Source organism: Sprattus sprattus (assembly GCF_963457725.1).
Source record: "Sprattus sprattus genome assembly, chromosome: 7".
Lineage (NCBI taxonomy): Eukaryota > Metazoa > Chordata > Actinopteri > Clupeiformes > Clupeidae > Sprattus > Sprattus sprattus.
The window spans coordinates 8,451,242-8,468,500 of NC_137926.1; the positions used below are offsets into that span (position 1 = coordinate 8,451,242).

The window sequence follows — 17,259 nt, forward strand, 5'->3', positions numbered from 1 at the left end:
GGAGCTCTGTTTAGAAAACGTTTACATGGAAAATAGGGATCAGAGGCAGACATACACAGGGCTTCAAAGACAGTGCCATAAAATCGTTTGGGTCCGTAAAAAGAACAATGAACATATTTACTTACTGTATAGAGTGATTATATTTAACTATAAAGAGAAGTCATCGTACAGAAATCTTCATTAACTGAACTGTTAAGCTGTCGTAGTGCACAGGCAGTTGATTATAGGGAAGGACAAAAAATAGGTAACGCTTCCTTTTACAGTCCCCTAATAACCAAGTAATTACCAGGTAAATACCTGGTAATAAGATGTATTTACTAGGTAATAACCATTTAATGAAATACAATTACCAGGTAATTACCCAGTGTTTACAATATATTCTCCTGACTACTACCAGGCATTTACCCAATAATTACCTGGTAGATACGCAGTAATTGTATATTGTAGATTTTAAACCCGGTTGTTAAAAATATTTACCTTTTATTTATCTGGTAAATACCAACAAGTTACCTGGTATTTACCCATTAATTACTTGGTAGATATCCTGCAATTGCAGACTATAAATCCACTGAATGTGTCTATATGTGACTTTGTTAGGGTGATAATAACATAGATATTTATCTGGTAATTACCAGGTATTTACTGAAAATGATCACACACTTACCTGCTAACTACCACTTATTTACGTGGTAGTAACCTAATATTTACCTGGTAAATACCACTTATTTACGTGGTAGTTACCTGATAACTACCACTTATTTACATGGTAGTTACCTGATATTTACCTGGTAAATACCAACTAGTTATCTAGTATTTACTAGAAATATACTGAAAACTACCAGGTATTTATCCAGGAATTATAGATTCCTATAGTCGCCCTGCATCCCTCTTCTTTATGCTGCCACCCTAGCACACCACAGCCTAAAAAAGGACGTTGGTAACAACAGGCTGGTAAAACATGCGCAGAAGTTTGTTGCAGACATTGAAGGACCTCAACCTCCACAGGAAGTAGAGCCGGCTCTGTCCTTCTTGTAGATTGCATCAGCGTTGGCTGACCAGTCCAGTTTATTGTTAGAAATTTGTTGGAAATTTCTTTATTGGGAATAACCCCTTGAGATGTACCATCTCGTTTTCGAGGGGGTCCACAACATAGAAACAACAATAAGACAGGACAAACAAAAGCAACACACAACAAACGATCAGCAGAATTGCAGCAAGACATCAATTACATAACGAACAAGAGCAATCCGAGATTTCTGACCTCCAGCAAGGAGGTACACAAATCCGGATCCAGATCCGGATCATCCTGAAATTTTAATGGGGGTGTCCCAGGACCAAGATCCACCTCTGGTGAAAATTTCAGACAGATCCACCCAGTAGTTTCTGAGAAATCTTGTCCACAGACAGACAAACGGACAAATAAATAAATAAATAAACGGACCCGATCGCATAACCTCCTTGCTGGAGGTAATTATACGATTGCGCTCCAAGCAGAGCACAACAACAGATCAATTGTCCAGATACACTCCTAAGTATTTGTAGGTGTTAGGCACCTCCACACTGACCCCCTCGATGGAGACTGGTAGAAGAGGAGGCTGAGACCTCCTAAAGTCCACCGCCATCTCCTTGGTCTTAGTGGTGTTTAGCTGCAGGTGGTTGTGCACCAGGCTCCTGTACTCACCCTCCTATCCATCCCTGATACAGAGTCATCAGAGAACCTCTGGATGTGGCATGACTCTGTGTTGTAGGTGAAGTCCGACGTGTACAGGGTGAACAGGAGCAGTGAGAGCACAGTCCCCTGTGGAGCGCCGGTGCTGCACAGCACATTCTCAGAAACTGTGGCCTCTCCATCAGGTAGTCAGTGATCCAGGATACCAGGTGGACGTTCACACCCGTCTGCACCAGCTTGTCACTCAGTCGGAGGGGCTGGAGGGTGCAGTCTGTAATCAACTCCATACCTCTCTCCACTCTCCCATCACACACTCCCTTCTTTACACACCTCTCTCCTCACAATCTTTAGTTTCATCAGCAATGTGTGATACGTGATAAGGCATTTCACCTGTGGGTAGGCCTATGTTAAAAGTATTGTGGAGCATTCAGGGACGTAAATCTCAACTACTTCACACATATTATTTAATGTTTGGAATGTCCTGAACATATTCCACCCCCCCCTTTATTGAGACACAATCTTTAGTTTCTTCAGCAAAGTGTGATATGTGTCATATGGCCCTGCCATAAAAGATATTGCATTTCCGCCTGTTTGTCGGCCTATATTTAAAGAATTCTGGATCCATCAGTGACGTAAATCTCAACTACTTCTCACATGTCATTTAATGTTCGGAGTGTCCTGAACATATTCCAACCCCTTTTATTGAGACACAATCTTTAGTTTCTTCAGCAAAGTGTGATATGTGTCACATGGCCCTGCCATTGAAAATTATGCATTTTTGCCTGTCTGATCGCCATGTTTAAAGAATTCTGGATCATTCAGTGACGTAAATCTCAACTACTTCTCACATTTTATTTAATGTTTGGAGTGTCCTGAACATATTCCACCCCCTTTTATTGAGACACAATCTTTAGTTTCTTCAGCAAAGTGTGATATGTGTCACATGGCCCTGCCATTGAAAATGATACATTTTTGCCTGTCTGATCGCCTATGTTTAAAGCATGGTGGATCATTCAGTGACGTAAATCTCAACTACTTCTCACATTTCATTTAATGTTTGGAGTGTCCTGAACATATTCCACCCCACTTTCATTGAGACACAATCTTTAGTTTCATCAGCATAGTGTGATATGTGTCATATGTTCCTGCAATTGAAAATACTGCCTTTTCGCCTGTTTGTAGGCCTATGTTTAAGGTATTGTGGATCATTCAGTGACGTAAATCTCAACTACTTCACACATTTTATTTAATGTTTGGAGTGTCCTGAACATATTCCACCCCCCTTTTATTGAGACACAATCTTTAGTTTCTTCAGCAAAGTGTGATATGTGTCATATGGCCCTGCCATTAAAGTTTTGGCATTTTCGCCTGTTTGTAGGCCTATGTTTAAGGAATCTCTGGAGCATTCAGGGACGTAAATCTCAACTACTTCTCACATTTTATTTAATGTTTGGAGTGTCCTGAACATATTCCACCCCCCTTTTATGGAGACACAATCTTTAGTTTCTTCAGCAAAGTGTTATACGTGTCACATGGCAATACCCTGGCATTGGAGATAATCCTTTTTCACCTGTGTGATCTGTGTCAAGTGTTATTTCACAGTGAATGATCAGAATAATTACTGTTAAACATATTTTACCCTTTCTTTACAGTGTACTGAACATGTTCAACCAATTTTAATGGAGGTATAATCCTTTTATTAGCAGATTGGTGTGTTTTACTTTTTCTTACTATAATAATTGCAACATGTCCTGTTTAGTCAGTGTTCCATATATTTAAACAAGAAAATCATACTTTTGTAACATCAGTGAATCGTTTTTAACCCATTTTTGATGTTCCTATGAAATTAATATTTCTGACAGTTAAAGAAACACGGGGTTAATAAGGCGCTTTTATTTTGAAAAATCGTAACCGGAAGTTGCTTGAGCTCATTTGACGACCCTACCCTTTCGCCGTTGGTAAACAATGCTCAGCGTTCTAGGTTGCGCACGCATTCTGGGGGCAAAAGAAATTGCTTAAGTTCATACCTGCGTTCGCTTTATCCTAATGATCTCGGAAGTTACGTTAATAAATTGACATTAAGTTATGGAATCCAACTTCCCGATCCATATTCGATCACCGATTGGATAGTTGACCCATCAAAATGGCCAGATATTTATACATACTTAATAGAAAAACCCAGTGTTTACACAAAAGATACATTACGATCGTTCAAGTCAATCGATGCCTATAACTAATTGTCTGCGGGCATGTCCACTCCAGGATATTAAGTACTGCGACCTCAATGATGATTTCTGCATCCTAAAATATGAGGTGCTATAAGGAACAAAGACTCGAAGCACAACATAATAGTAGACTTAACGTTAGCCCCGATTCCTCAGGTAGCCATCATAACGACACCTATTAAAGCCCTAGACCTATTGACAGCTTTTGGGGTACATGTTACTTAATATTAATTTTCTGTGTCAACCAGGATAACTGATTTTTAACATAAAAAAAAAAACGGAAAACACATTTCAGTTGAAATCCAAACAAGGCATCAGTCGTAATCTAGACACCACCTCTACTGAAATTGAAGATTGATTGATTAATAATGATACTAGATGTATCTTAATAAAGGACAAGGAAAATTCGTTGGAAAATTCTTTGTACTCACAAAGGAAGGTGGCTTCTCTGCTTGTCCGGCCATGGTTTCGAAGGTTTTCCCCGCAGAAATGATGGCCCACTTAAGTCGAGCTAAAGATATATCAGTGAACAACAGCGCCATCTGCTGGATGGTGCTCGTGAATCACGAGCTTACGAGTTTGTGGTGGAAAGAATGTCACAAAATTGCGAACGTGTGAATGGGGATGCACAAATGCTGAGCCACGATTCACAAACATAATTTTCAGTTTCACAAATGTCTTTTTGTTTTACAAATGGAAAATTATATATTTACAAACACACATGTATTTGTAAAAACCAACACACAAGTTACAAATCGGAAATTTGTATTTGTGGATTGCAAAACACGTGTACAACTCAAGGCATATTTGTAGATCACCCTCTGTGCATTTGCAGTTATTTTTTAGACAAATCTAAGCCCATACTATAACCGGTTGTTATTGCTCTAATGACAGCATGGAGAAACTTGGACTAAAAATTGCACCACATACAAATGTGAGAATGGTGAAGTGTCCTCCGTACCGGTGCGGTGCGACCCCCAGGCCCCAGAGAAACCTCTGTGTGAAAATGGCCTCCCTCCTGTAAAGGTCTATGATCGGAGTGGCTGTTGTTACCACTATGAATGTCAATGTAAGTTGAACAGGTTTGAATAAGAAACCAAGATCTGATATCACATGCTTTGAACCATTTATCAAAAACATGTCATGAAAGGTGTCCATGGTGAATCATAGGAGATTGGTTACTGTTATCTATCAGAAATATGTTAGATAGTGTGGGTTTTACAAACTCCAGTGTAATGTGACCATTTTCATAAGTTTTCATGACAGTCACAATATACATGACCGCTAATATTGACACTTGCCCTGGGTGATGAGCATTGTTGGAGCTTTCTTGGTCATCGCTGATAATGTTAAATCATTACACTGATAATTTATGATAGATTATAAAACAATTGGGTTCTAGCGCGTAATTTAGCTGTTTCTGATTGGACGAGAGACGTTCCATGCTATAGGTTATTCTTCAACATACCTACAGTTACGGGACTTTTCACAGCTAAAAATAAATCACTCCGCGATGAAACATTCGCATTGATGATAACCGTTAATTCAAAGTTTTTAAAATTCCAAACCAAGACGTTGACAATGGAACTATTTTTTGTTGCGGAGAAACAATGGCGAAATAAACCATTTTTAATCAATAACTTCGTGTTGAAATGTTAATTTGTTGACTGTAGAATTGTTTTATAAAAGCAATATAGCACTCGTGGGAGTGGGGTAGGTAAGGGATAATCCCACGGGTGTTGTTGCCTACGCCACTCGGCCTGGCGGCCTCGGTGGCTACGGCCGAACACCACCCATGGGATTATTCCATACCTACCCCACTCCCACTCGTGCTATATTGCTTAATTATAACACGGGTAGATGGAATTATAATAACACGGGTAGATGGAATCCACCATTCTGAGAGTGAGTTCCGGGGTGTGCTATTCAACGTTCAGCTATCTACACGACTTTTTATATGTCTAAATTGACTCGGTTAGTTGTTTCTATGCTACACGAATGTTGCAGAGTATTGTAAGTCTTTACTGAAAGTCTCGAATATTATTTGTAGGTGACTTTTAGCGCTTAGACCAAAAACCCATTGAAACACACGTAGCTTTTGTGCTAGGTCTAACAGACGTGAAGTTCCCAATGCTATTTGTCTGTTGCATAGCAACAGCCACACAAAGGGGGACTATTTTCTCTTGGCTACTGAAATGCGATACACAACGTTTGGTGTCTACAACTTTTTTTGTGCTGAAAGGCAGCTTGTAAAGACAAGAAGCCACAGACTTTAGACATATTTCTGATGTGGTAAAAGGCTGACTTAGTAATGTTAGATATGCTTTTGAAAATTAAGATCTGCATCAAGAGTCACTCCTACATTTTTATCATTCTCACATGGTTTTGCCCAGAGGGAGGTTAGAATTGGTTGAATTTTGAAATTGATTTCCCAGGGCCTAAGGGCCTACAACTAGAATATCTGTCTTGGCATAATTTAGCCTTAGAAGAAAATTTTGGGCCATCCAATTTTGAATGGCAGAGATACAACGAGTGAGAGTATTAGACATTAACATAAGAAACACCTGAAATTAGAACACTAAAACCACATTTACAGACATAACATTGTATTTTAGAACATTTACAGCACCACACGGAAATACAGACACATAAACATCACTCACGCTACACGCCAATAATTTCCCCGCTCACTCACCTATTGGAGTTCAGTTCACATTTGTAAAATGTCTTTTTTTGAAATAACAAGAATAGACACACTAAAGATATCTTTGTAACGTTGAAGTCAATTATGTTTATAGTTAAATAACTTCTATGCTAAAATGACTTGTCATGACATTTTGTCCGCATTTCTGGTAGCCTAATTGGAACACACCTCTGTGGAACAAGAGACTGTTTTCTGTATACTTGTTCATCCCGAACTGTGTTTAATGTAACAATGCGTTCGCACTGACGGCGAAAGCGCGGAGCTGGCAAATCTTCAGACAGTACTGAAAATAGGCAAGGTTGGGTGCAGGATTGTGTCAGCGTTTGACAGATACGTATTGCTGTTGAGGTCCCCATTTTCTCAGAAGACAGAATTTTGAAATATGAAGCATATTACGAGATCCCGTTCAGGGAGACTAAAGTTAAGTGAGCCTTTGTTGTGTTCCTATCGGATACATTTATATGTGACACAATTTAGTTGTGCCGATGGAAGAGTCGATGGCGGTGTGGTATGACACGTTTGTCGTTACTTTTCACCGTTTGGGATATATGTAAATGACTGAAGGCACTGTAACTGTTTCTTCGCTGCGTCCTTCATCTGAACATTACTCGGACAGGGAGAAGTTCTTTGACCAGGTATTGTATGTTTTTAATGGGTAGTGTGATATGTCAAGAGGAAAACCGTTTCATTGCTAGGAAAAGGCTCGCTAGCTAACTTGTTGGCAGACCCTTTGACATGCTAAGAATATAACATTTGCCACTTAACTTAGTCAGCTAGGTAGTTCTGTAAGTAACGTCTGCGTAGCCCTATGTATAAAACTTTTGACATGTCATTTTTTCTTATTTCAGAAAGTAGAAACCCCCATGTTAGCCAGTATTGTTCCCAAAGAGGTTAACTGTACTTTAGCCAACGTAAAATGATCATGACAGGACAAGGTGCCAGGCAAGCAAAGCATGTTCACTTGCAATTAAGTCAACTAATGCTTTAGCCTGCCAGTTCGTTCAGCTGCTGAAGTTTGTTATATAGAAAGCTTAATAAGTGTTTGTGACCTGTTATCAAACATACCCCAGTGTCTCTAAATGATATGGTGCTGCTGCTGGTAAACCGTAAACCTAGGCGAGTATGCAGCTAGCTCGCTGGCTAGCTAACGTGCCGTCAAATCGGCGACACCTACAAGGGGTAGAATTCTGGACTGTAATGGTTGTCAACATATTAACATTATTTGCAGATTAGGAAATGCTCATAGTTGCACTTACGATATTGTTATTGTGTGTACATTCAACTCGTTTAGCTTTTGCTGCTCCTGTTGTAGACTGAGTGCTTCTGAGATGTTGCGTTTCGGATTTTAAACATAAAGGTGCATGTCTTGTAATTATCTGTTGAAACAGCCATGACTGCCCTGTCGGAGGAAGTGTTGCTTGTGGTAAAGAGGGTTCGGCAAAGGAAACAGGATGGAACCTTGTATTTGATGGCAGAACGCATCGCATGGGGTCCAGAGGGCAAAGATCGCTTCTCTGTCAGTCTCCTCTACGCTGACATCCGATGTAAGTTGTGCATGGGTGCTCTGATCTTCTGCATGAAGATTACGATGCAAATAACTTTTTAGACAGTTATTTTGATACTTGCCAGAAGTATGGACTGGTCATGGGTAACTCTGGATAACTCTTTCTGGCAAACCTACATTGTGTGTCGACAAGTGAAAACTGAACCTGGGTGATATAGTTTTGCCATAACGTGGCTATTTTTTGTTCATCTGTACTGTTGTTGTTGTCAAATATTGCGTCATGGGGGACCTGTAACCTGGCACCAAGGCAGATTGTGGGTAAGTCAGAGAGAGGAGTACCCAAAGCGAATGCAGAATGCAACTTGGGAACTAAGACTGCAACTCCTTTGTCTTAAAGGTCAGAAAATCAGCCCGGATGGGAAGGCCAAGATCCAGCTACAGCTGGTTCTGCACACTGGAGACAGCACCACCTTCCACTTTTCCAATGAGAGCACTGCCCTCAAGGACCGGGAGGCCACGAAAGAACTGCTCCAGCAGCTACTACCCAAGTTCAAAAAGAAAGCCAACAAGGAATTAGAGGAAAAGAACAGGTGACGTTTATGTGACCTGGTTTGTGCCTTTACTCTCTGTCTTCAATATGTACATGCACCCAACACACAATCACACACACATACACACACACACACACACACACACACACACACACAAAATATTTGTATTAAATTAACACAAACACTACTTAACGCATGATACTTAATCAGCTTTAACCTGGAAGACAGCTATTTTAAAGCCTCCAATTGATTTGATGTATTGCATATAGGCAGGCTATCCAAATAGTTATTAAATGATCAGTAATTATATTCTGAGTTGAGCATGCCAAATACTCATTTTAACATTTGGTGCCTCTTTCACCACACTCCAATTCCCAGGATGCTGCAGGAAGACCCTGTGCTGTTCCAACTCTACAAAGACCTGGTTGTGAGTCAGGTGATCAGTGCTGAGGAGTTCTGGGCCAATCGCGTGAGCATGCCTTCAGCAGAAAGTTCCCTCTCCAACAATAAGCAGGAAGTGGGAATATCAGCTGCATTCCTGGTGAGCAGATTTGTCCAATATATTTACATATCTAATGATGGGGTGCGTCCACCATATTTACATATCTAATGATAATCTAATGAAATCCGGCACCCTTTTGCAACAGTGCACATCACTATTATTTAAAATCCCAAGATGTGTTTAGTCAGTAAAATATACTGTTTAGCCCAGTTGTTCTGTTCAACAACTTGCATTAAAGTACAATTTATGTTATTTTACTCTTTTATCAGTACAGTATACTCTGTTGTGGCGTGTGATGCATGCTGAAAGCTGACAATTTGGTCATGTGACGATGTGTACATTTCAACACTGATGTCTTTGTTTCCCTGACTCACAGGCAGACATTAGGCCACAGACTGACGGATGTAACGGTTTAAGATACAACTTGACTGCTGACATCATTGAGTCTATCTTCAGAACCTACCCTGCAGGTGAGCTTTGCTGTTTGGCTGAACAGTTAAGATAAGTTGGTTAAGTCATCACATCACATCTGATTGAGTGCACCTCATTGGTATGTTTCTGTGAAGGGTTGCTTAAACTATTCTCTTGAAATGCGAGAGTTATGCTGTCTCTAGGTCTGTCTGTATCTCTTCCTCTTTGTCCGATTTATTAATAAAGTGGATAAATCATCTGGCATCATCCGCTTTTACTTTTTGTCAGTGTTTTTTGCACACGTTTGGTATCTCCCCGCTTTTCGTTGTATTTCTCTCTGTGTCTAACTCACATATGCCCTCTCTTTCTCTGTCTGCAGTCAAACAGAAGTATGCAGAGAATGTGCCTCATAACCTTACTGAGAAGGAGTTCTGGACATGCTTCTTTCAGTCCCATTACTTCCACAGGGACCGCATCAGCACTGGCCTGCAGGACATCTTCTCCGAGTGTGCCAAGCAGGACGAGCTGGGTGAGAGGCCACACTGACCCAGACGTGTCATTTAGGCAGCGTGACAACCAGTCATGTGCAAATGTGTGTGCGTGCGAGATCTACAGATAGAGCAACAAACAGCAGTAGCGTAGACTCAAGTAGTAAACACTTGGTTAAACACTCAGGGCCTCATTCACTAACATTGCGACCGCAGCGCTATTAGCGCCTTTAGCAATCCCCAAATAGTGTACTGTGTTTTTCTGCATTTTGCATGGTATTTAACAAACCAGATCTTTGTCGCGTAATCAGCGCCTAACCCCGCCATTTAGTGTTCATAGCACGCAGCTAAAATAGGGAAGAATGGGCCTGCGTGTTCCTGCCACCATGGATGATAAATATACATTTTTCATCCTATTTACACTGTGATACTAGCGTTACATCTCCAACATTCCATTCCGCCGTCTTGCTTTGTTTTGTGTTGCACTTGCTTGATGTTTGACTGTGTAAGGACAGTCGTTGAGTAACTAGTTTGTCATAATGTCAAAGTCAGCACATTTCGAGAGATTTTGTTAGTTTTAGCTGCTAGCATACCATTAGCGAATAACTATTGATCTGTTGTGCTGCTTTAACTGTCATCTAAAGTGTAAAATCCTTACCCCCAGGCTTGAAATCTATGGTGGTTCAAGGTGTCAAGAACCCAATGGTAGACCTTTTGTCGCTGGAGGATAAGAGCATGGATGAGGTAAGACCTAATACAGATAAATATAGTTATTTCAAGTGTAATAAAATAATGAAATATATATTTATATTTTAAAGTAATTAGATATATTATTTTTAATTCTTTTTTTCTAAAACTTAACTGATCTCATGTGGTTTGTGTTCCTCTTTACAGGGGTATGGTAGCAAAGTAGCCGCCTCCAGCTCCAACAGCAAACCCACAGTGAAGGAGTGCAGCAATTCTGCCATCATCAAGCGCTTCAATCACCACAGCTCCATGGTCCTCGCCGCTGGGATGAAAAAAGGGTGTGTGTGTGTGTGATCATGTTCAAGTTCATGTTCATGTTCATGTTCATGTTCATGTTCATGTTCATGTTCATGTTCATGTTCATGTTCATGTTCATGTCCATGTCCATCTTGTGAGCAGGATGAGTCATGCCATTGACCCCAGACCCTGTTTATAAATGCATTTGGGCTATCAGTTCACAAGGGGACCGCGGCAAATACAATCACTCAAAACATTTGCTGAGGCAGTCTGGAACTCATCGGACCACGTAGCTTTTGTAGTTTAGACGCTTAGGCATCCTGATGCATCCCCATCAATCTTTGGAGACTTCCAGTGGAAGTGACCTAGGCAGTAACGCTATCTGAACCACTGGTCAGCTGGACACCTAGGAGACACATGATAGACACAGGTGTGAAACAGGCAATGTGTCTCCAAGATGTCCAAGATGCATTTTTAAACCAGGTATAAACAGGGACATAGTAAAATTCCTTTTGGAACCTGTTTGAAGTCAATATAGTAGATCTCTAAAGTGTGTGGGTGTGTATAAATTCTGTCTGTCTTCTAAATTGTGCACATATGTATTTATGTGTGTGGTTCTGTGTGTGTGTGTGTGTGTGTGTATAAACAGTTGTCATACTGCCGTTCTGTCTCGATATCCATAATTAGAAGTCAACGCATTTGGTAGAAAAGGTGCCATAAGCTTTGTTGTTGAGTCACATGTTTGAATCATGTCTGAGTAATCAACACATCTGTTAAATTAGGTTTGTTTATTTTGAATTGTGGACTAAAGAAGTCAAATGTGTGTGTTGGTCCTAGGGATGGTCCTAATGACCAGACCAGTGAAACTAGCAGCACAGATGGGAACTCCAGGGACTCGGACCTCTTCCAGCTGCCCATTAAAAAGGTATGGAATGGGGGGCACTGTGGCGCAAACAGTAGCCCCGACCACATCCGGGCTTGACGCCCATGGAGGACAAGGGTTCGATTCTGGCCCGATGTCATTTCTCCTGTCCGCTCCCCACCTCTTCTCCCTCTTATTTCCTGTCCCACTCTTCACTAATCTATCAATTAAAGGCATAAAAAGCCTCAAAACAAATCTTTCAAAAAAGAAAAAAAAGATATGGAAGCACTGAGCGGCTGGAAGACCAGCTGAACAGCAATGTAAAGGTGCAGTCTGTGATTTCCAATCCAGTACACTTTTTTTGGTCTAATTTAGCGAATGGCTTTGTCTGTTCAGCGTGTGTGGTAAAAAAAAACTCCGGTGTTTTGTACACGGTCCTGGCTCTGTAAACAGGAAACGAGCATAGTGTCTCATCGTGCCACAAACAGTTCCAGCCAATCAGCGCATTGCTTTAGTGCTACGGAAGGGAGGGGTGTAGTTTGATAAGCTGTTGATCAACTTACGCCAGAATCACAGACCTGCACCTGTAACCACTACTGTCAGTCAGTCATACCTGAACACTTGCATAAAGCTCAAAGTGTTCAAAGCAGTGTGCAATGAAGCGTGTTTTGATACGTCAGACTTAGGAAGTAGTTCAGAGTGCTATGGCCTTTTACAGATATACTGACAAATTTCTCTTGGTTACTCAAAGGAAACTACAGGAAAGAGGGTCAGGTTCCTCTTGCTGTATGATTTCTCGAGTATGAGTCTATAAAATGCAGCTTGCTGTGACTGACATTATTTCTTGTATTTGTAGCTGAAGCTGCAAGAGGCCATTGAGTATACAGACCTGCAGAATGGCACAGGACCCAGAACAGTTGCCCTTAACCTGAAGAAGTCTGACAGGTACGCAGCCCTTTGAGCTCAGGGGGCATGTATAGACAGGTGAATAGTGGAGATGTCACGAAAAAGTATCTCCACCGTTAAATGTCTGTGTGCAGTCAGCCTTAACATCATGATTATGATTCTTCTGTCATTAAGTCCTAAAGAGCTCATTGTCCATTTTCTGCGTCTGTCTGTCTGTCTGTCTGTCTGTCTGTCTGTCTCTCTCTTCCAGGTATGCTCACGGTCCAGTGCCTCTGCAATCTCACCAGTACACCACCAGCCAGGACATAATCACAGCGGTTAACTGCATAAAGCACGAGCTGGTCTGCTACAAACCTAGCCTTACACAGGTACTTAGTTTACCTTGGCACTGGAAAGTGATTATAAGAAGATTATAGAAAATAATCTAAAAGAATATAGGTCCAGAGAAGTTAATTATTATTCGTCCCACATCAGACCTTCTGAGACAACATTTATAGTAGTCATCCGATTTTAAGAGGATTTCAGCAATGTGAGCTCATCAAGCCCCTGATATATTATCTGATGCCTGGTGCAGCCAAGTAGTCATAACAGTGTTTTGTGTTCACAGAAGAAGCATTTTAAAGCACTAAAAGTCTTAATCTGGGGCTTTGTGGAAGCTTGAAAACACAGCTTTGTAATCTGCAAACCTCTATGTGTTACAAAGGCTCTAAAATTCCCAGTTGGACTAGATGAAGATGATGATGATGATGATGACTATAGCAAAGGAGATTTACAGAGTGTGTGTGTTTTTGTTTGTTTGTGTAGCACACGAAAACTAATTTAATGTCTGCTGTCACAGGTGATGTCCAGCAGTGCTGCTAGCTCTGCCATCGCTGCTCTGTCACCAGGAGGAGTCCTTATGCAAACCTGTGCTCAGCAGACCATGAACCGTGAGTGCACTCACTCACTCGCTTTCTCACTCACTCACTTTCTCACACACTCACTCGCTTTCTCACACACTCTCCATCACTCACTCTCCCTGTCACTGTCTCGCTCTATAACTATCTCTCATTTTCTTGGTCTCACTTTTTTTCTCTTTATTTTGCTAAAAGAACAAACATTTAACAGAGTAACCGGTTTAACAAGACAATATGATTTTTGGCTGGCTCTGCTACTTATACCCTAGTATATCGTATGAGTTGCACAGTGCTTGAACAGTGCCCAAACACTCATACCTAACTTAAGCATACTCCATACCAAACCTCAAAACCAGAAAAGAAATTGCTGTGATTTTCTGACCCACTGTTGTTCGGATAGATGCACCGTGATTTTTAACAGTGTGACCAAGTACTGTGTTTTGTATTTGAAATGGCTGTGTGCGTATGTGTCTCTCAGAACTAGAACAGTGCACAAACACTCATACCTAACTTAAGCAAACTCCATACCAAACCTCAAAACCAGAAAAGAAATTGCTGTGATTTCTGACCCACTGTTGTTCGGATAGATGCACCGTGAAAACCCAAGTACTGTGTTTGTGTGTGTATTTTTAAATGGCTGTGTGCGTATGTGTCTCTCAGAGCTAGTGCCCAGTGACTTGCAAGCGGAGTTGAAACAGTTGTACACGGCTGCAGGAGAGCTTCTGCGGCACTTCTGGACCTGTTTCCCAGTCAACACACCCTTCTTGGAAGAAAAAGTAAGACTTCCCTACAAGCCACTGGAACTGGATGTCTCTGACCGAGTACAACCAGAACACGACCAGAACCCACTATGCTGATCTGCCTAGATGAAAACACATCATACAATCAGTCAATAACCATGACAATTAAATATTGAGATTGATGTTGAAAAAACAAATAAAGTCTGTCTGATCTTCACAGGTGGAGAAGATGAGGTCTAACCTGGAGAGATTTCAGATGGCCAAGCTTCGTCCTTTTCAAGAAAAAGTCCAACGGCAGTATTTGAGCACTAACGTGAGGCCCAACTTTTTATTAATATATTAATCAAATTATTAATTTTATTTTAATAGAATAGACAATTTATATAATATAATATTACATGGAAACATTGCTGTTGATCATCAGTATAGTGTTTGTCATTTGCTTGCATTGAAACTGAAACATTCAGTCTATATTCACCAATAGATTTACATTTCCTCATTCTGGTATCCAAACTGACTTACAAGTGAGAAACAACACTCAAGCGAATGTTGATTTGCTGACTGGAGGGATTTTGTTTGTTTTTGTTTTTACTAGCGCAACAAAAATCTAGATGGAGGAAGCACCATAATTTCACAGAATTCACACTCAAACCCCTCAACACTTGAAAGTACTCAGAGTGGCATTCTGAATTTAATTCCTTTGCTTACCCCCTTCCCAACCCTTACAGATCACTGGTCACCTGGAGGAGATGCTGCAGGCAGCCTACAACAAGTTCCATGCCTGGCAGACTCGGAGAATGATGCGAAAAACCTGAAGGACTCGTCACATGGGCTGTTTATGTAAACATCATCGAAGGACATACAGTGATGGAGACAGACAAGTGATGAGGAGAGAGAGAGAGAGACAGAGAGAGAATGGGAAGGGAGGGGGGGGGTGAGAGAAGACTCTCCTAACTGAGGCCTTCTAGCCTGCTGGGACGTGGCCTACGACGTTAACGTCTCCTGATGGGGGCGAGTGACAGTTGTGTGTACGGGCATTGGGTGGGGTTTTGTCACGTCCCTGTCGGCCCAGCACAGAGCAACTGTGGTAACCATGGCAACCGTGGTGACCTTGCACAACTGTACTTCTGTTCCGTTTGGTTCCTTTTTTTTTCCTGAGGAGGTTGTTTGGCTCCCGATCATGGACGTGGCGTGACGTGACGACGTGAGCAGGCCTGCCGTCAAACAGTGTTGTATCACGACCAATCCGTTGGGTTTTTTCAGAGGGACATTATACGGGGGGAGGGGGATTCTCAGGAAATAAGGACATTCAATGCAAAAGGATTGGAGGAGGAGCATAGCAATGTGGTGATCCATAAAATGGATGACTAATAATAAAACAGACAAAAAAAGATGATCAATGCAAAACAATGTAGACCCTTCTGATAGTATTAACCCGGTTGAGGAGACTCCCTCCCAAGAGTTGGGGCTACAAAGTGAGAACATTGATTAAAGCAATACCAAATGTAATACATTGTGTGTATGTGTGTGTGTGTGTGTTTGAAACACTGCCCACTGCACTGGTGTAAACGTCTGCACATTCTAGCTGCACTGAGGAAGCTCTGGATGATGCTGAAAATAAAAATACAAACATCACAAATTCCTTTTGTGCATTTGGAGGGGGAAAAAAGAGTCCTGAAAGAGACAACTGCTACTTCCACAAAAGTAGTTTATATTCGCTAGAGTATTTTATCCACTTCCTCAAATAACATGTTAATCGGGTGTATTCCTTTTTCTACTTGTGATGTTTACATTTAGTCATTTAGCAGACGTCTTTGTCCAAAGTGACATACAAGGGAGAAGACAGTCAAGCTAAGAGCAATAAATCCTGTTGTAACCCTAAATACTACTTTTTTTAAGAAATAGAAAACGACATAGAAAGAAAAAGAAGTGTGGGACTGTCACTGCTGAAGTGCAAGTTAAGCATTAGTCATAGTGCCAGTTAGGAAGGGAGGTGCTTTCTGAAGAATTGGGTCTTCAAGAGCTTCTTGAAGGTAGAGAGGGACGCCCCTTCTCTGGTAGTACTAGGCAGCTCGTTCCACCAACATGGAACTACAAATGAGAATAGTCTGGATTGCGGTGCTTGCACAGGCGGCAGTGCCAGGCGACGCTCACTAGACGAGCTGAATGTATCTCAGATTTTGTCTCGTCACTGTGGGTAAATGAGAAAAGGTACTGCCTTTGTTAAGGAGCTGAAGGAAGGTGTAAAAATGACACTTCTGTCTCAGATTTTTTTTATTTTATTATGAAGTTTAGGGATATCTTGTACAGAGTATTTATCCGCAGTGTGATCTGTTCATCCAAAAGAGATTCTAACATGGAGATCATGGCTGCAGAGCTTTCTCTTCCAGGGCGGTAATTTTGTCGACCACTGCAGACCATACCTGGGTCCCCTGGGCCACTCAAATTTCAGTCAATAAGGGGGCCGTAATGGATGCTGTAAGTGCACCGACACAGGCCTCTGCAAATGCGCCTGAATCATAGATGCGAACAACAATTACTGCCATTCCTTTTTACGGACGATGTTCTAACGCGCGCTCTGTGATGGTCAATTGAAATTTAGCAATCTTTGTAAAGATAAACTTACAGGTAAGATAAGACTTAAGATAAACTTATAACACTATTGTCAGTGTCATCTGGAAACGCTCCATAGGCACGAGATACGTGCGCAGCCCCCTTGAAAAAGTAGTGCCGGTTGAAGCAGTGCGCGAATCCAAGCGTACCATTTCAACTTTCGCTATCGCTACTGTCAAACATTGACAGCCCAGACCGAGTTAA

At 41.3% G+C, this 17,259-nt stretch overlaps 1 protein-coding gene across 1 annotated transcript; it reads left to right on the top strand.

Annotated features, from left to right (window-relative positions):
- Nucleotides 1-6,912: 6,912 nt before the first annotated feature.
- gtf2h1 (general transcription factor IIH, polypeptide 1) lies at nt 6,913-15,347 on the top strand. Its single transcript, XM_080841680.1, has 15 exons — nt 6,913-7,233; nt 7,987-8,142; nt 8,500-8,692; nt 9,032-9,194; nt 9,532-9,625; nt 9,946-10,095; nt 10,719-10,798; nt 10,949-11,079; nt 11,876-11,963; nt 12,757-12,845; nt 13,057-13,174; nt 13,645-13,735; nt 14,363-14,478; nt 14,663-14,755; nt 15,171-15,347. The coding sequence occupies exons 2-15, from the start codon at nt 7,989-7,991 to the stop codon at nt 15,255-15,257; spliced, it is 1,647 nt and encodes a 548-aa protein (XP_080697806.1). The 5' UTR covers nt 6,913-7,233; nt 7,987-7,988; the 3' UTR covers nt 15,258-15,347.
- Nucleotides 15,348-17,259: the final 1,912 nt, after the last annotated feature.